The sequence below is a fragment of the Mixophyes fleayi genome, chromosome 8 (assembly GCF_038048845.1).
Source record: "Mixophyes fleayi isolate aMixFle1 chromosome 8, aMixFle1.hap1, whole genome shotgun sequence".
Lineage (NCBI taxonomy): Eukaryota > Metazoa > Chordata > Amphibia > Anura > Limnodynastidae > Mixophyes > Mixophyes fleayi.
Window position 1 is genome coordinate 127,127,223 of NC_134409.1, and position 17,623 is coordinate 127,144,845.

General features: G+C 39.4%; 1 protein-coding gene across 11 annotated transcripts in view; it reads right to left on the reverse strand.

Moving 5' to 3' along the window:
* Positions 1–17,623, reverse strand: part of FOXP1 (forkhead box P1) — a 508,980-nt gene that overhangs the window by 117,368 nt on the left and 373,989 nt on the right. For 10 of the 11 annotated variants that reach the window (XM_075183442.1, XM_075183445.1, XM_075183440.1 and 7 more), the window contains one exon: positions 11,712–11,804. In XM_075183442.1, coding sequence (XP_075039543.1) covers positions 11,712–11,804 — 93 coding nt within the window. Of the gene's footprint in view, positions 1–11,711; positions 11,805–17,333; positions 17,489–17,623 lie in introns of those variants that run through there. The other variant, XM_075183451.1, reaches the window with a different exon arrangement.

A 17,623-nucleotide genomic window follows, 5' to 3' on the forward strand; every position in this document is an offset into this window, starting at 1 on the left:
TAGGACTGGCATAGTGGGTAAGCAGAGGGTGTGTATTTGGTGAGGCTAATGTTGCACCATGCCGGGGAGTACAAATATTGCATGGGTGGAAACGGCAGGATAACCAGTTCATTCATCTCCTGCTGCTGTGAGAGTTCTGATGATCTGATTGGCTACAGGTTGTTCTATCTCCACAACTAGGAACATCCTGAATGAGCAGGTGATAAACACTGAATACAATAAGGTGCTCAGACCTTAGTTAAATGGACCTTAAATATAGGGCTAGTATACATTTAAACATGGATTTAATGTAAATGGGGATTTATACCGAAAAGTGAAGACATATGTGCCTTTTTTTATTATTACAACAAAAGGTACACTTGAGAAAGAGGTTTTCTTAAAAGCTTATTGCCTGGTGCTATGGTCTAGGATTATAATTTGACCACTGGGGAACTGTTCAATTGTCCTATGAATTATACCTCCTCGTTGATTGGCAAAGCAAATACAAATGAAGTAGACTGTAGTTCACATTTTGGTAAGTATGCAAACGCTACAGCACTCAGTACAGTGGAGCAGGTGTGAGAACATTCTAATTGGTGGCTGTATTATGAAACACAGCTTGTTGTATATATATATATATACACATACACACACACACATATATACACACACACACACACATATATACACACACACACACACACACACATATATACATATATATTTATATTGAGGAGAAGCATCTTGCATGATTACCAATGCCCATTTGCTTGAACACTGATAGATGCATAAACGTTAGTGTAAACCATATCTATAAATAAAATACATTTTAACTTTAAGTCACAGAAACTTTCTAGGTTCGGCTATCTTATACCTGCGGCAAATCTTACACCCTTGATCTAAGTACTAAACAGCGGATTGAGCAATCCTGCTGTGACAACATATTTAGCCCAGTTGTATATGATACAAGACAGGCTAGGGGGTAATACACTCCCATGATACCTAGCAGGAGGACACCCGGATCACCCTAATCTGTAACTCTACACTCTTTCCTCCAACACCAAGAGTGGACTATCAGCGGGGGCCCGTCGGTGCTATTTCTCATTAATGCTTTTTTTTTTTTTTTTCCACTCCTGATCCTGTGGCTCTCGTAATTAGTTACCTGGGGCTGCAATCCAATTTGAAGTGATGACAAGAAAGTGATCCATGAAAAACTAATAAGTTAAATCCAATTTCAGCCTTCCTCTAATTAAATGCACATGGAACTAATGACTCAAGCCCTACCATTCCAGTGATAATGGTAATTAGCGAGGTGGGAGTCACTTTCTTTCTGAACACCCTAGGTGTAAAGCACAAGGTAAAATGGCAGGAGGACTGTTAATTACATGTGTCAGTTTGCTATCAAATTACACGTATTTGACCAGTCAAGTCTGCTTCCTTTGTTTTAATTTTTATTCAACGGTAATCATAACATTATCTATGATCTGTAACACTCGCTTGGCCTTGAAAATATCTTTTGATACCAGTTTTCTAGAGCCTGAAAAGACAGGGGAAATAAAATGCAGAGTGATTTCCAGCTAAGGAACGCAGGAGAGAGTCTTACGCTTCAAGAGTGCATAATATGTGGCTACATTAACAGCAGTCTCAGTCAATGAATGTTTCTTAAGGGGTGGGTCTATAGTCAGGGAACCCAAGGCAGATGTATCAGGCAAAATGTTTTAGAGCGGATGACAATGTGGAGGAAATCACTTTTAAAAATGCCAGTTTGCCTGATGCAAACATCTATACATTTAGGTATATACCTTGCTGGTAGACCTAATGATGCTTAAAAATGACATCATTTGTCCTTATAAAGCAAAATGTCTATGGATGTACTTTGACAACTCGCATACTTAAAATACAGTCTTGCTTGATGTACTGATAATCCTGACACGTTTTGGGGACCAAGGACGCTCAGAGTAGCTAACGGAACATGCAATTTTCAAAATTGCTCCACTAACAAGCCAAGACAAAGCATTCTTAATTCCGGTTGAACTACATTTTCCAGCCGGCTCTCTTAAGCATGGGGTAAGCTTACACATTAAAGATATGGACGCGTTTGGTGAAGCACTTGGCACAGAAATGTTCACCAGTGCGGTCCACCAGACCTCCCCTGTGCCTCTCCAAGGTAAACCGATAAGAGGATGACAGTTCACACAAGACATACAGCAGTCTTTATTTTAGGCTACCCCATGGTTCATCATCCACTCTCCATGAACACTTATGTATAGTCCAGTGGTTCCCAAACTGTGCGCCTAGGCTCCCTGGGGTGCCTCGGCCAGGGCCAGTGGTAAGCAAGGCAGGGGACTACTTGGTAATTATTTTGGCTTAGGGGTGCCTTGAAAATTTTTGGGGAGACCCTAAAGGTGCCTCGAGCTGAAAAAGTTTGGAATCCACCGGTATAGTCTGTTCTTTCTCCATGGCATCAAGTATTCCCATTGCAAGGAATACCTGCCACCCACATGTTGTGCTCTCATTGTTAAGGCCAATTAATTCAAGGTTGCCCGGCTGGGCAGATAAAATCATTAGAGATTTCTTCACTTTACTTATGAGTGGGAATTTTACACTTTGAATAGTAGAGCGGACTTTTCATACTTTATGCCTCATATCTCAGTGATGTCACTAATTTGTAGCAAAATGATAGGTTGACTGTTGTTTTTGCCCACTCTATGGCTACTTTCATTCTGTTTATGTGATGGGTTCGCGTTAAATAAACCCACTTCAAGAATACTTTAAAACAATGAAAAGGTTTAAACCATGAACAAAGGATATGTGCAACAGCACTGGCAATACATTGGTTTTTACAGTGGCCAATGTGAGTTGTAGGGTATTCATGGAAGGTAGTTTACCTTCAATATATATTTGTAAAAAAGATATATCAAGACCTGCAAAACGCAGGCTCTCTTTTTCCAAAATATGACAAGTCGCTCTTAACATCCTACAGAGCTTCTTGTCTATTTCACCCTGGGGGAGGAGGGGGGGGGTTATAATATAAACATGTCAAAGAAGGGGGGAAAATGCACTCTTTTTTTTTTCTTTTTTTAAAGACATTTCATCAAGTCAGCCTCCCAGGTTTGAACAATGAATCCTAGTTTATGGGTCATGACTGGTTCATTGCAGGGTCAAGTCAAGAACAGACCTGCATAAAAAAAAATATATTATGGAAAAAAAGCAAAAAATAAATAAATATATAACGCCACAATAAATCGTTTTTACGATGTTAGTTTGGACTTGATTAATGCATGGAAGTTAGTTCCAAAGAGGGCTACTAGATTATTTTTTTGTCGTAAAACACTCTTCAAAGAATTAACTATCTTCCTAGTGATTTTTGGAGGCCGCTTTTTTCTGTCACATTGAGAATTTGAGGGAGATTTTTTTTTTTTTACATATGTCGAATTCCAAAATACACAGATAGGAATTTGTATGAAGGCCAGAGAGTGGAGGGTTAATCCTGTGAAAACCTGGAAAGCCTAATGTTCTGCGGACACACCGTTGTCCGCAGAACAACGTGGATCTAGTGGTTAACAAGCCATTTGGGATCACTACTGCAGCTTCGTACACGCTACGAGTGTTAGAACTCTGGATGCGCGAACAATGAACACTGTACGCCATGCAGATTAGTTTGTGTGCCACTGTCTACACTTCCCAAAAGTTAACTTATTTCTCTCACATAATCAGGCACTTATATTTTTAAAACAACTTAAAAGGCCACTAAACTAAACTAGGAAGGTTTTATTTGCCATCATTTTTCATTAATCAGTGAAAACAAGGTATTTATAAGACAAATAATGTTTTGGGCAGAGTTAATATAAAATATATCAAAAGTAAATTCAACCACACCTAATGTGATCTTTGAGTTAACGAGAAAATCTAACAAGACAATGAGAATAAAATATATTACAATAATTTCAATCCACACTTATTGCGGTATTTGTTTAAAAGTAAAACAGGCATTTTTAAGACAGACAATTTAGTGTAGCAATTAAAATAAAGAATATTAGGACAACTTGAACACCACCTACTGCGGTATTGAGTGAAAATGAGATGTTTATAATTTTCAGAGACAGTTGGTATAAACTATATTCTGATCATTTAAGCTTCATTTACAGAGATATTTATTTGAGTGAACAAAGACTTTTCAAAGTCTAGGTAAATGGAAAAGAGAAGTCAGTGACATTATTTTTTTTGGCTGCCATCAGTACATATCTGTCCATCATTGTCCTTTTCAACACAAGTACATATAGGGCTTGAAGATGTACGCGATTGTTAAGTGTTGCATTTGAGAAGTTTGTAGGGCATTGCTCTCTTTCAAAGTACATCGCAGCCACTATAAGTGAAAATGTGATTTTACAATACAAAAAGTTTTTGAGACTTGCTGAACATATTGAAAACTTTCTGATGATATAAAAATAATGTATATTTCAATTATATATAACCACACCTTCTGCAGTATCAATTTCAGTGAGAGCAGGATTTTATGAGATGGGCAATTTGCTTGTTCTATAAGGGCAAAGTATATTGCTATAATCTGTAACAACACCTACTGCATTTTACCTAATTTATTTTAATGACAAAAAGAAGTCTAAAACTGCGCATGATAAAAGACAAATTTAAGTTACTAAAACAAAAAAATGTGTCAATGTTATAATGTACATCACCTACAAAAGGTGTTCAATGCACCTTACTTGTTAAGGACAAATATTACAAGATATGCACTAACACTGTCTAGCCTGACATATGTGCAGTATCCTGAAGAACAGTGTAGGCAGCAATATATGTGAGTGTATCGGTAAATCTGTTTAATTTGCAAAGCTGTGCAGGGGTCAAGATTCACTTAACAAACCACTTAACTACAAACATTGAAATATTCAGATATAAACAATGAACTTAAATACATTTTCACTGTAAAGCTGTGAATGCAGCAGTCATATGAGCTGCTGTGACGTCACTAGCCCTGCCCCAATGTATGAGTAGCAGGTTGACCAGCCAGGGGAGAGTTGCTGGTCTAACAGAGCAGACACAGAGTGACTGACAGCATTAAATATAAACACTGCAGCTATTGCTGAATATTATTCAGCCCAGTAATACACAGCCTTTGATATATACTGGAGTCAAACCGTGACAGTGATACACGTTTTATACAACCAGGAACAGAGAGTATGAAACTGGTAGTGGCTAAATGCTACGTCTACGAGGTCATGGTCGTATGTTGGTGATTGTTGTATTGAGATCGGCTATTTTTTGTTTGCTTGACAGTGATTGATCTATTTCTATAAGAAGAATTTTTATACTGGGAATCTTGTCTGAATCAGCCTTGATTTGCAGACCAGATATGTGTTGTGATATATTAAATAATATTTAAAACATCGTAATTAGTATATTAGTTGGCAGTAATTAATAGTGTTGCAAAAACAGTACCATAGGAAACTACCGTAAATAGCATGACAATCCATGTTTTAGGTTCTAACACATGAACCTCTGTATTAGGCATCTTTACTACCCTGCGCATCTACGAATTCTCCCTTCTATAGCAATGACTGCTGTCACATTGGGTCTGCCATATAAATAGCAAATTTTGCAGGTAAACCTTAAGCCCAGATAAAAAAAAAAAGCACAGCATTCGATCATGTTAGGACTGACCAGAATGGGAAGACTTTGGCGTGAGTTGGTCAGCTTAACATATATTGCAATATGTGGAACTAACATTCCCTGTTTTTAATATAGAAAAGTATTTAGTACAGCATTATGTGTTTGGAGAGTGCAGAGTATCCCTGTTTTTTGTCTATACAATGTGGACAACCCCCTCTTGCACCCCAGTCTGTACATGGAGAGTGCAGAAGATCTATGTCTGTTTTTGTTTATATAAATAGCAATTACCAGTTATTTATATAAACAAACAAAAACAAAAAAACATTCTTTGATATTAACTAGGTATAAAGTGTTTACAGGAAGATTTTCATTAAAGTTATTACCGGTATTTCTAATTTGACATGTTCATTAATTTCTTTACACACTAAGTACTGGTTGCTAATATTAGTGTAAATAAAGTTCACTTTTAACTGAACAGTTTGTGAATCAATTATATATTTTAATGCAAAATGACAAAGATTTAAATAAAAAAAAAGAGAAGAAAAAACGTAAGGGGAGATAAAACAAATCTTTTCTAGAGATGCAGTGATGTTAATTCACTGAATTTATTTTTTTAATTTTTTTTTGCAAGTGGGCGATTCATTTCTAAAATCAATTACATGAAAAGAAGAGATGCTTTTTTAAGTGGCAAATAATGATTTAAAATGACAATCTAGAGATCAGAGACAGCAATGTTACAAAGAATCTGGTATGAATGACACACGGTACGTTCACAATTTGATCATACACTGGGTGTTACATTCTCCGTCTAATGCACTACTACCTTTTCCTGAATAACACATTGTCATTTTACCAGTGCTTGGAGAAAATGCGATTTCTAAGAAGACTGCTTTTTTTTTTCTTTCTCTCGTCTGCTGCAAAAGACTCCAGGAGCGAAGATAGATAAAAGAATGGGCAGTCATTTGAATCAGTGAGTGACAGACTGGGCTACTTCCCTGTATACATTAATAAATTAGAATTTTAATTGTGTCTCTGACTACAGGAGATGTTTCGGCAGCCTAATATGTACCAACAATTGGCAATGTTAAGGAATCTGCATTGTGGCCTCCTCTGCTGACCCAGGCAAAACAATTCCCAGTCTGACAACGGAAACCGTTTAGTTTGATCCTTTCAACTTATTTGAATCCTGACAAATAAGCTCACAGCTGAAAGGTCAACCCGGCCATATTTCATCCTCTCTCCAGTTATTCCTGAGACATCTGCACAACAAAGCAGTCATTTCAGTACCTGACTTTAGACCCGGCTCCCACAATTGCTAGTTACAATTGGCCTCCGGTGAAAGTCTATTGAAAAGGCATAAGGAGCAGCAAATAAAATATTTTTAGAAGTGATAATTCACATTCCCCGGATGCTTCCACACTAGAGAGATATTTCACCAGACAGTAATGAGGTAGATGGTTACTAGGTAATGAAGAGAAGTGTTACACACTGAATATCCACTTTGGTTTAAATGTCTGGGCATTTCTACAGTATATTTCATTTAGATTTTACAACATATCTGTACAAAAAAAACAAACAAAATATCATATGCAAACAGCCATCTTCTAGAAGACCATTTAAATTGTACCACGGTGGGAAGAACTACAAGACTTTGTAGTCAAAATTATCTTGCTTTGCTTGGGTTTGAAAGCAACCGAAACCCGAATTCTCCACCAAGTACCTTTAAAATCTAAGCACCCTGATTTTATGCCGTGCAATGTTTTTTTCTCTTTGATTCACTAAAACGTAACCCCACAATAAATCAAACGCTATGGCAGTGATGACTGTGGGATACGGGTTTAGCAAAACGTCATGTTAACTTTTCTATTAATTAATGCAACTCAATCAACTAACAGCATTCTGTGCCTTCGCTACATTCAAATTAGTCACCTAAATATAGGACCAAATTGGACAACGATCGGGTTGCTTCACGCCCAGTGACCCCTGTATAGGCAGCTTAAACATTTCTCATGAAACGCAAAGGGGTGTAAAAAGATCCAACTGAGGCAAACATATGGATAATCAATCCATATGTAAATATGTACAAGTATACTCATCAGTATACAATATAATATTCACAGGAGCATTTTCCCATTGGGATTAATGATGCCTAATTACTTGAACAATATTAGTCAATTCACATTTGGAAATTCACCAGAGGAACAAACATCACCATTTATTTATATAGCGCCACCAACTTCACAGCGCTGTACAGAGAATATCTGTCACTCGCATCAGTCCCTGCCCTAGCGGAGCTTAGAGTCTAAATTCCATAACACACACACACACACACACACACACACAAGTTAATTTTGTCAGTAGCCAATTAACCTACCAGTATGTTTTGGAGTGTGGGAGAAAACGGAAGCACCCAGAGAAAACCCACGCAAACACGGGAAGAACATACAAACTCCACACAGATAAGGCCATGGTCAGGAATCATGACCCCAGTGCTGTGAGGCAGAAGTGCTAACAACTGAGACACAATGCAAATACTTCATTGTGACACTAAGATACACAGCTCTGAAAATATTTTGGATACATGTCAAAACAACCAATGTCTTTTAAACTTTTAGATGAAACAAAATTTATTTTCACATAATTTCTCTATAAATGTTAAGTAAAATGCTGGGCGGGTCATTAGTTACCCTGCAAACTGCATACCGCTGCATATATAAGAGGGTAATGTAATACTGCTCATTTTATAAGAAGCTATTAAACAATACACTTGGATTGAAATAAGTCTAAATCACGAGAAAGCCCTTGTTTTATTCAGCAATGAAAATGACTTTTTGTGCATATTGTGGTCAAGTCTGTAAATCTTATCTCTTCAAGCTCTTAAATAAATCTATCCAGAGTCCTTGTTTACCTTGTCTAATATAACAATAGTGGCCAGTCACATGGATAATAAGTCTCTATCGCTAAATGTCAATGAGTGCCTTAAGAACTGCATTATTGTTACAACAGTTTAGTTAATCATTACCAGTAAGAAAAAGTTTGATGAGATTGGATAGAGAGAAGGGTTATTTAAAAATCTACCAAATCCATAACTTAAAGTCAATAATAACCAGCTTTTGTGTCTTTATGTGCTAAAGTGCAGCTGTCACCTGCACCTAGAGGGGGCAGCCAATTTGTGTGGTGAGCTATTATTAATGAGAACGCAGCCTATTCATTCACTGGGAAGCAGCGATATTACTGAGGCACCAAGTCACTGGGAAGCAGCGATATTACTGAGGCACCAAGTCACTGGGAAGCAGCGATATTACTGAGGCACCAAGTCACTGGAAAGCAGCGATATTACAGAGGCACCAAGTCACTGGGAAGCAGCGATATTACTGAGGCACCAAGTCACTGGGAAGCAGCGATATTACTGAGGCACCAAGTCACTGGGAAGCAGCGATATTACTGAGGCACCAAGTCACTGGGAAGCAGAGATATTACTGAGGCACCAAGTCACTGGGAAGCAGAGATATTACTGAGGCACCAAGTCACTGGGAAGCAGCGATATTACAGAGGCACCAAGTCACTGGGAAGCAGCGATATTACAGAGGCACCAAGTCACTGGGAAGCAGCGATATTACAGAGGCACCAAGTCACTGGGAAGCAGCGATATTACTGAGGCACCAAGTCACTGGGAAGCAGCGATATTACTGAGGCACCAAGTCACTGGGAAGCAGCGATATTACAGAGGAACCTAGTCAATGGGAACCCAAAACATCAAGAATCTAAAAAAGAGCCTATTTTTAAAGATGGCACCCCATATTGAAGCGGATATCAGGCAATCAGCCTTATGCTGCAGTGTGTGTGATACAGAAGCAACCACACAGCCTGTTTGTAATATGTTCAAAATGGATTGAATTATTTTTGGACATGTAAGTGAATGTGATTGGAAGAGGACTTCAATTGGCCTGTGCGTGTGGTCACATCAATAGAATTTCTGCCTCACAGCGCTACGGCCATGGGTTCAATTCTAACCAGGGCACTGTGTGGTGGTTATATGTCCTCTTCATGTCCAGCAGTGTCATCTGTACTGAGCCATTTAAACTGCAAAAAAGTCAGACACGCACGCTGCGCTGTGTATAGGTGATTGGTGAGCAGGTTTATCTGATAGACACAGAGCACATTTGGCAACACTCAACTCCAGCTGAGCCAGAAGGCCTGATGTATATGTAATCTGTCTCTAAACACTCGCTTATTTCTTCTCCCTGTGATATATTGTTTCTTTTGCAAATAAACTCCTCTTACAAGAGACAGGTCAACTATTTCATTTATCAGTTGGGGGGGGAAGGGGGGGAGCAAATCGTTCTGGAATTTTAATTTATTTGTGATTCATGCTAGGTTAAGTAGTTTGGCACAAGAGCTTTAAAACGCTGCAATTTAATCTGGCAAAGGATGATGGGAGTCGCAGTCCGCTGGAATTGTAAAGGTTAATGCTGGGAGCTCTATTCTGCTACTGCTGGCTGAAAAGCACATTTATAATAACAAAATTGTGAAGAGAAGATAAAACAGATGTGCAGCAAAAAGAAAAAAAAAAAACTATTTGCTTCCTTAATTATTCTGAATCATTAAACTTGGCCCAAATCATCGGAATTGATCAGAGAGAATGAGAAGTCTGGCAATGAAGTGGATGCATACATATCATCATCATCAGGTATTTATATAGCGCCACTAATTCTGCAGCGCTGTACAGAGAACTCACTCACATCAGTCCCTGTCCCATTGGAGCTTACAGTCTAAATTCCCTAATATACACACACACACACACAGACAGACTAGGGTCATTTTTCTAGAGCCAATTAACCTACCAGTATGTTTTTGGCGTGTGGGAGGAAACCGGAGCACCCGGAGGAAACCCACGCAAACACGGGAAGAACATACAAACTCCACACAGATAAGGCCATGGTCAGGAATCGAAGTGCTGTGAGGCAGAAGTGCTAACCACTAAGCCACTGTGCTGCATATGACTTGGGGCCCAAATGTATTTGGAACTGCAAACAATGTGTGATGCTTTCAGTAGTTGTGCAATTATAAACTGTAGTGTATCATATTCCAGTCCCAGCATGCTTTGCCAGCCGATAGCTAACAGGGTATGCTGGAACTTGTAGTTTCACAACACTCGGAGAGCCGCAGGTTGCCCATTCCTGCCATATGTTGACCTTTGATGCGCTATACTACTACTTGACTGTTCGGTGAAATTGGTGACTTGCTGACGTGTGCCCAATGTTATGCACTGGTCCACTGAAAGCTATATAAGTATGCTAATGTCATATGCCAACTTTATCTGAAATGTAACGCAGTAAGAAGGAAAATAAGTGCTTGGTTTGTTGACAGCTGGCAATGATTTCCTATTCAGCTAGCTAATAATATCACTCTTAAATCACTTTTATAATATTTGTGTTTCAAAGGAACATCTAAGACTATTTAAGACTATTTTTAACATCATGTAACACTTTATGTAACACAGAGTTTATATTTTGGGAAATCAAATGAGGAACAGTGGAGATAAGATGCATATGACGCACATTTATTTTAAATGCTCTTTTTCCCCATCAAAATACATGTATGCCAATCAAGCAAACTGCTGGACACACAAGTGTTTTTTATTCCTCTGTTGTGTCATTTGTAGAGTTTTTATAAAAGCAGAATGTGTCTTTTTCTTGGTAACCCTGTGTGTTTATTTTTCATTATTTCCTGTGCAGAATTAGAACGCCCCTACCACACTTCTCTAAGACGTGTTAAAAACCCATGTTCTACATTGCATTGTCAGCTGGGCATTTACGTGGGAATGCTTACCCATCAGAACAGCATGCATGGTTTACAAGGCCCATATGTAAAAAATACACATTTATACACGAGCAAAAGAGACATTAAGTGGGCCCAGTAAGTAACCAAAAACAGAAACTTAAGCTCGTCCAAGTCTGCCATTATTGAGCCCATTCAGAACTTTTTTTGTAGCTCTCGCTACAAACAGACAGCGATTGGCAGCTTGGGTCGGCAAGGGGTTCATTTTCACACAGGTCAACTTTCCGCTCTCCAAGTCTGCAGTGAATAAACTCATTTCCTACCTGGAGGGATGGTGGCTTGTCATTCCTCTTGTGGGCCTTTGCTCCACTAATTTGTTGCTGATGTATTAATAGCTGCCGTGCAACATGAAGTGCCTGAAATGGAGAGGGTGGAAAAAAGAAAACAGAGTCAGCTAAAAGCTACACACACCATGACACAACCTAGAAGTAGTTCTACAACTCAGAGATTTGTTTACTTATACAAATGTACGCAGTGCAGGAACTCAGAGAGACTGGGGTTCGTTTGTGTAGGTTGCACTACTAGACTAATCGATGCAAACTGCTGATTGGTTGATAGGAGTTACTTCTCAGTTTCCTTCAATCACCCTCAATAAAATATTATCTAAGAATTTAACACCATAGCAAATTAATGTTTTAAATCTAATCTGTTTTTTTGTCAGCCTGCCAGCTCGAAAGGCAGCCACCACAATCCTTGGTCTTGCTCCCTTCCCTATTACATTGCAATTAATCCTAAAACAGTACAATTTATAAAAATATATATAGACAGCTGCAGTAGCACTTATAACCACCAGGTGGCGATGCAGAGGCCTTCAAACTACTAAGTATATTGGAAAATATAGTTTGTAGACTATATCAGGACAGGATTCATATACCTAATATTTGTGTCTAATATAATATATGTATCTTATACATAGATTGAAAACGTGATGACAAAAAAATGAAAGTGGAATGGTGCCCTTGAAAATCCCATCTACCATTTACATATGGAACCTCGTCCCCCTTCCGAAATCCTGTGCTTGGTCCCTGTACTGCTCTGAAGAGGTTTGTGACACAGACATCTAGCTCTGCAAATGTAGTTTCACAGGCTACTGCCAGTTTTGCAGAAGGTGGGATTGTAAATACAACAAACAGATCCTTCTTCAAATACGTTGTAAGGATTATTTCCTGCACTGAAAATAAAAGCACTTCAATGAACACCTTTCAGCGGCCTCACTGGACTCTAAGCTCCTGTCTGAACGGAGCCACCTACAGTGATTAAACGTTGTGTAGAAATTGCCTAATATTATGTATCGGGATGTTACCCGGAGTCCATTTGGAACAATTCTACCAAATGATTTTGCTAATCTTGGCTGAATCCTAGTGGACTGTGCAGGATATTAGCTCTGTCATACAATGTACAACTAGGCCCGTTCTGCAGTCATTTCAGACACCTATAAGTAAGGACTTTCTCACTGAAGCAGGAAACAAGTCTAAACCCAGAAGGACAAGCTGTCTGTGCAAGGAGCATGTTAAGGCTTGGACGAAACAGGATAATATATGTCAGCTTGATAAACCTTGCACATTTGTTTTACAGAGCAGAGTACAGGATTTGTCATTTCGCTTATTCAGAAATAGTTTGGACAAGTGCAAATATTGCTTTACAAAAATGAAACACAAACATTGTCACCACAAGGTCACAGAGAAGCTGTCTGGCTAGTTTACTGCATAAGGGAGTAGGTTGAGTCAGACTTTAAAGTTATAGGAAACAGTGGAAAACTTCAGCTACCAGTGAATGCAGAAATCACACTGAGCCCACCGGGTAATATAGTTATAGAGGCCAACGGCTGGCTGATGAAAAACTGTACATATGAAATAGATAATAGAACACTGAGATAGGAAACACGAGCGGTGGGTGGAGGATCCAACCGAAACTTGGGACACACCAGTAAAATGTACGTGTAGGCCAGGGGCGGATCTAGACAATAACTTTACCCGGGGCGATTTTAGGGGGGGCGATTTAGGCCCCGCCCCCTTTCTGATGTCTAATGCTGCCGGCGGCTGCACAGTATGTGCAGGTCCGCTCGGCAGTGACAGTGTGCTGCCCCGCTGCTCTGATTGTGTTTAAAACACAATCAGAGCAGCCGGGCAGCACACTGTCACTGCTGAACGGACCTGCACATACTGTGCAGCCGCCGGCAGCAAGCCCCTGCTAGGGGGGGCAATCGCCCCGATCGCCCCCCCTGGATCCGCCACTGGTGTAGGCTGAACATGGGTTACAGGACCATAGAGCTACTGCCTAATCTTTTGGACCTGATATGTTACATTAAAAAAGTATTCTTGTCCCGTGTCAATTTTTTTAACCAAAATTCCTCTATCCTCTCAGTCACATATACTAACAGTCCCGATTTAGCGGTAACAGTTTTAGATTTTGCCAGCCAAAAGAAATGTAGGGGTAGTTTAATCAAACATTCTAAAAGGGAGGAGTGGAGGTGTTGCCCATAGTAACCAGTCAGATCCTAGCTATCATTTCTAGACTTAGTAGATCAGAGGGCAACGTGAAAGAAGTGGAGGTCTGAAGAGATCACGTGACTCGTAAGTTGGCTACCCCCATTGTGATAAGATAGGGGCCCTCTGGCTGGTGGACCACAGATGAAGGCTCAGCGGACTGCTGTCAGCCTGCTCCATCTGTCCTCTAACCTGGAGGATTCTGGGAATGAGTTAAGTATGTGACCATTGTTGAAACACTGCTGATTGGTTAAGCTGTGAAATGAGAGCAGTATCTTTCCGTCCGGCACAAGCTCATTTTCAAATATTCTAAGAGTGGAAATAATTCAGCGGGGGAGGCTCTGGAGGGGAGTAATGTTATAACCGAGGGGATATTCAAAAAAGGGGCCATCACTGTTTTGCTAGCTGGGAGGAGAAAAGGATTATGGTAAAAACATGTTAGGTGACCTAAGTTCTCTTTTAAAAATAAGTTTAGTCCATTAGAAAAAGCGAGTTGTCTTTAGGCTTCTAAAAGTCCCTGCAGAAACCACTGACTTATTTAAATATGGTGAAGTACAATGACCAACACCCAGGGTATCCTGACCAAGCACTTCCCTAAATCAAGTGACTCGTATGTTGATACTTTGTAGCAGAAATCGAAACTATGCATTCTGTGTATGAGCTGCTTACAAATCTTTATAGGTTACAACAGAGAGAAATCCAGAATGAAGATTCAATGCTACGGAACTCATAACTACTGGCCTCACTAGAAAATGTGCCAAAATAGAGTACTTTTATATTGACACAATTATCATTCCATTATATATTGTCTTGTAGTCAATATTAGAAAAGGAATTGCAGTGTGTACAGGCCCCATAGAGGTAACTTACTAGAGCACAGCAACATACAAATACACGTCTAACCGCGAGCTTCAGTGTGTTTGCGTCATCTTGTGCGCCTACCTACAATGAGCACAAGTATGCCCAATGGTGAAACTTTGTAACACGTCGCTCTGCTCCGGTTTTGCTGAAAATGCCCATTATCTTGGTGTGAAAGTTTCACTGCTGGTTTCACCAAGGTAGAGACGCCTGGTGACCTCACCGAAAACGCTTTGTGCAGCCTAACTCGGAGCAACATCTTAGGCACAAAATCATGGGCAGTACGGTGGCTTTTACTACCCATTGAGACAATCAGTTGTGACATCGTCCACAGTATATTCCGTTATCGACAACGCCAAACATTCCAGCACCCCATTATCAGGCACCGTTAGGGAGAGCATCACAGATTCTCCTTTCAAAAGGAAAGATCCTCGATGGACTAAAATATTTTGTGGGATTTTTTTATCTAGTGTTTTCTGTGGTAGATTCCCTTAAAAAAATATTTACACTCCATCAAAATATATTTATATAATAGTACATTGTAAACTTTTCATCGGCAGATATTGTATTTAAATATCAACAACAATCATCCAAACTCTAGAACACATAAAAAAAATGTATACACATATGAATATATACACTATACACAAATATATTTATCTCTATAGATATAAACGTAAAGAGCGAGAGTAATTGTGTAAGTAAGAACTTATTCTTTAGTACTCTAGGCCCAGAACTGAATGAATTGGTTAGTATAATGCAAATTCCCTATTATTTTGATATCACGTGAAGTTACATAGAATTCTTTGTACCATTAATCACAGACCTCCACCAAGTGAGATGGTAACTCCTTTAACACCCAGCTCACACAGCAATATTAACCCTTCAGCTGAAATGACACAGCCCTGGTCTTATCCCCCCCCCCCCCCATGACATCACCTCAGCTCTGGGCTCTTACTGCACGATCGGTTAAACGCAGGAAATTATATAGTAACTATTCAGAGTCAGAAATAGCTACAATGTGTAATATTGTAAATCTATGTAATAGACACGGTAGAGCCAGAAGCCTGTCATTCGCTGTGAGTATTTTGTTTTTGAGCTGTACCTTGTCTGGGGGTCATGCAGGATACCAGCCGAAAGGATTATAGAAAATAAAATAAAATAAAAATGAGCGAACAGACACATCACACACATCTCATTTGACAAAGGACTTATTTTATTAGTTTTTCCTTGTCTGCCAGTAACCAGCTTATATCCTCAGTGGAAACACGTTCTTCAAATCATTTGAACCTATTCCTACTTCTGCTACTGGTAAATATCCGCATGCACCATACAGAAATAAAACAAAACTAGGGTGGCTGGGGAATCTGATGGGTCAGACGAACAAAATAAAAAGGATAAAAAAGAGAGAAAACTTAATATACTAAAAAAATAAACCTAGTGTTCTCACAGCGCGTCTTTTCCCCCACACCTACACTAACATCTGAGTAAATACCATCAGTCACTCTTTCCATTTTCACTATGCAATTACTCCTACTGTTAAACAAATTGTCCTTAAGGTACAGTAGCAAACCATTTTTTTTTCCCCCTTGCAAAAACAGAACCAGTTTTGAACATTACAAAACTGTGACTCCAATCTCTTTTCTCTTTCCCTCTGTGCTGTGCCGCACTTGAGGTGAACATAAGCTCTCAGTTTGATCCCTCTCTCACCATTGTGCAGGAGAAGCTTTAAATCTTCAGCATTTAAGTTCATGAGAACATCAAAAAAAAAAAAAAGAAAGAAAAAAAAGAGGCGAGTTGCCGAAGGCAGACACCACAACGTTAAAGCAGCTTACTAAAGTGTATCTACCTGAAGACAGCAGCCAGTAATAGATTATATAAGCACTGATTTCCCCAATGTACTAAACATTCTATTCTGTCTGCCACTAACACTGCAAGAACTGGTTATTAATACTCGCTACAGAATAGGCACCAAAACAGGTTTTACTGGAAATAACTGATAAATCATACATTATATACAGAACCATTCTAAAATTGTATATTGTAATTACATTTATTTCAATTTATCTTCTTGCAATCCTTACAAGAGAAATCTAAAACTTGCCTAACAAAGTGCCTACACTTTAAAAACTAATCTCATAAAAGAACATTAAACTGATGCATGAAAACGAACATAAATCTGGATTATATGGTAATTATGGAGCCATTGCAAAAGCGTTTTTATAGATTTATACAACAAATAGCTAAAGACAGAAAAAGAATACAGGTCCTAGGAGATCTGACAGCTTGATGACCAATTCTGGTCAGAAGAGGTTAACGATAGACAGCACTTTCCCTGCACATGTCATGATGGCAATGGGACACAATTAAGAGATTGTGGCTATTGCTTAAAACCCATGACTGCAGCAGCCTATAAAAGACACAGCCACAGAGGACAAGGATTAGACCTGAGGCACCATGAAACCGTGCCATGCAAGGTAACGACCCCAGAGAAGGAGACAGAGTACAGAGGGAAAGTTTGGATGCTGCTTTGAAGACTTACTGAGGAGAAGAGTCTAGCTTTGCAGTCGGTACAGTCCTGTGCATTTAGGGCTCCTTGCTGTAGACTTGTGTTCTGGCTGAGGGAAGCGGGGGTTGTAGAATGGTGAAAGAAAAGATGAATAAACAGGAAGTGCTGTGCAGCTGAAGCTCACTTTAAAGTGAAAACACAGCGGAACATTGCCCTTTGTAGGCAACAACAGGGGACATGCCTCTAACAGTAGCTGTCTGCTTCCAGAAGAGACCACAAGAATTCCCCCACTCTCACAGCGCACAGATTAGTTGGAGCTTGCA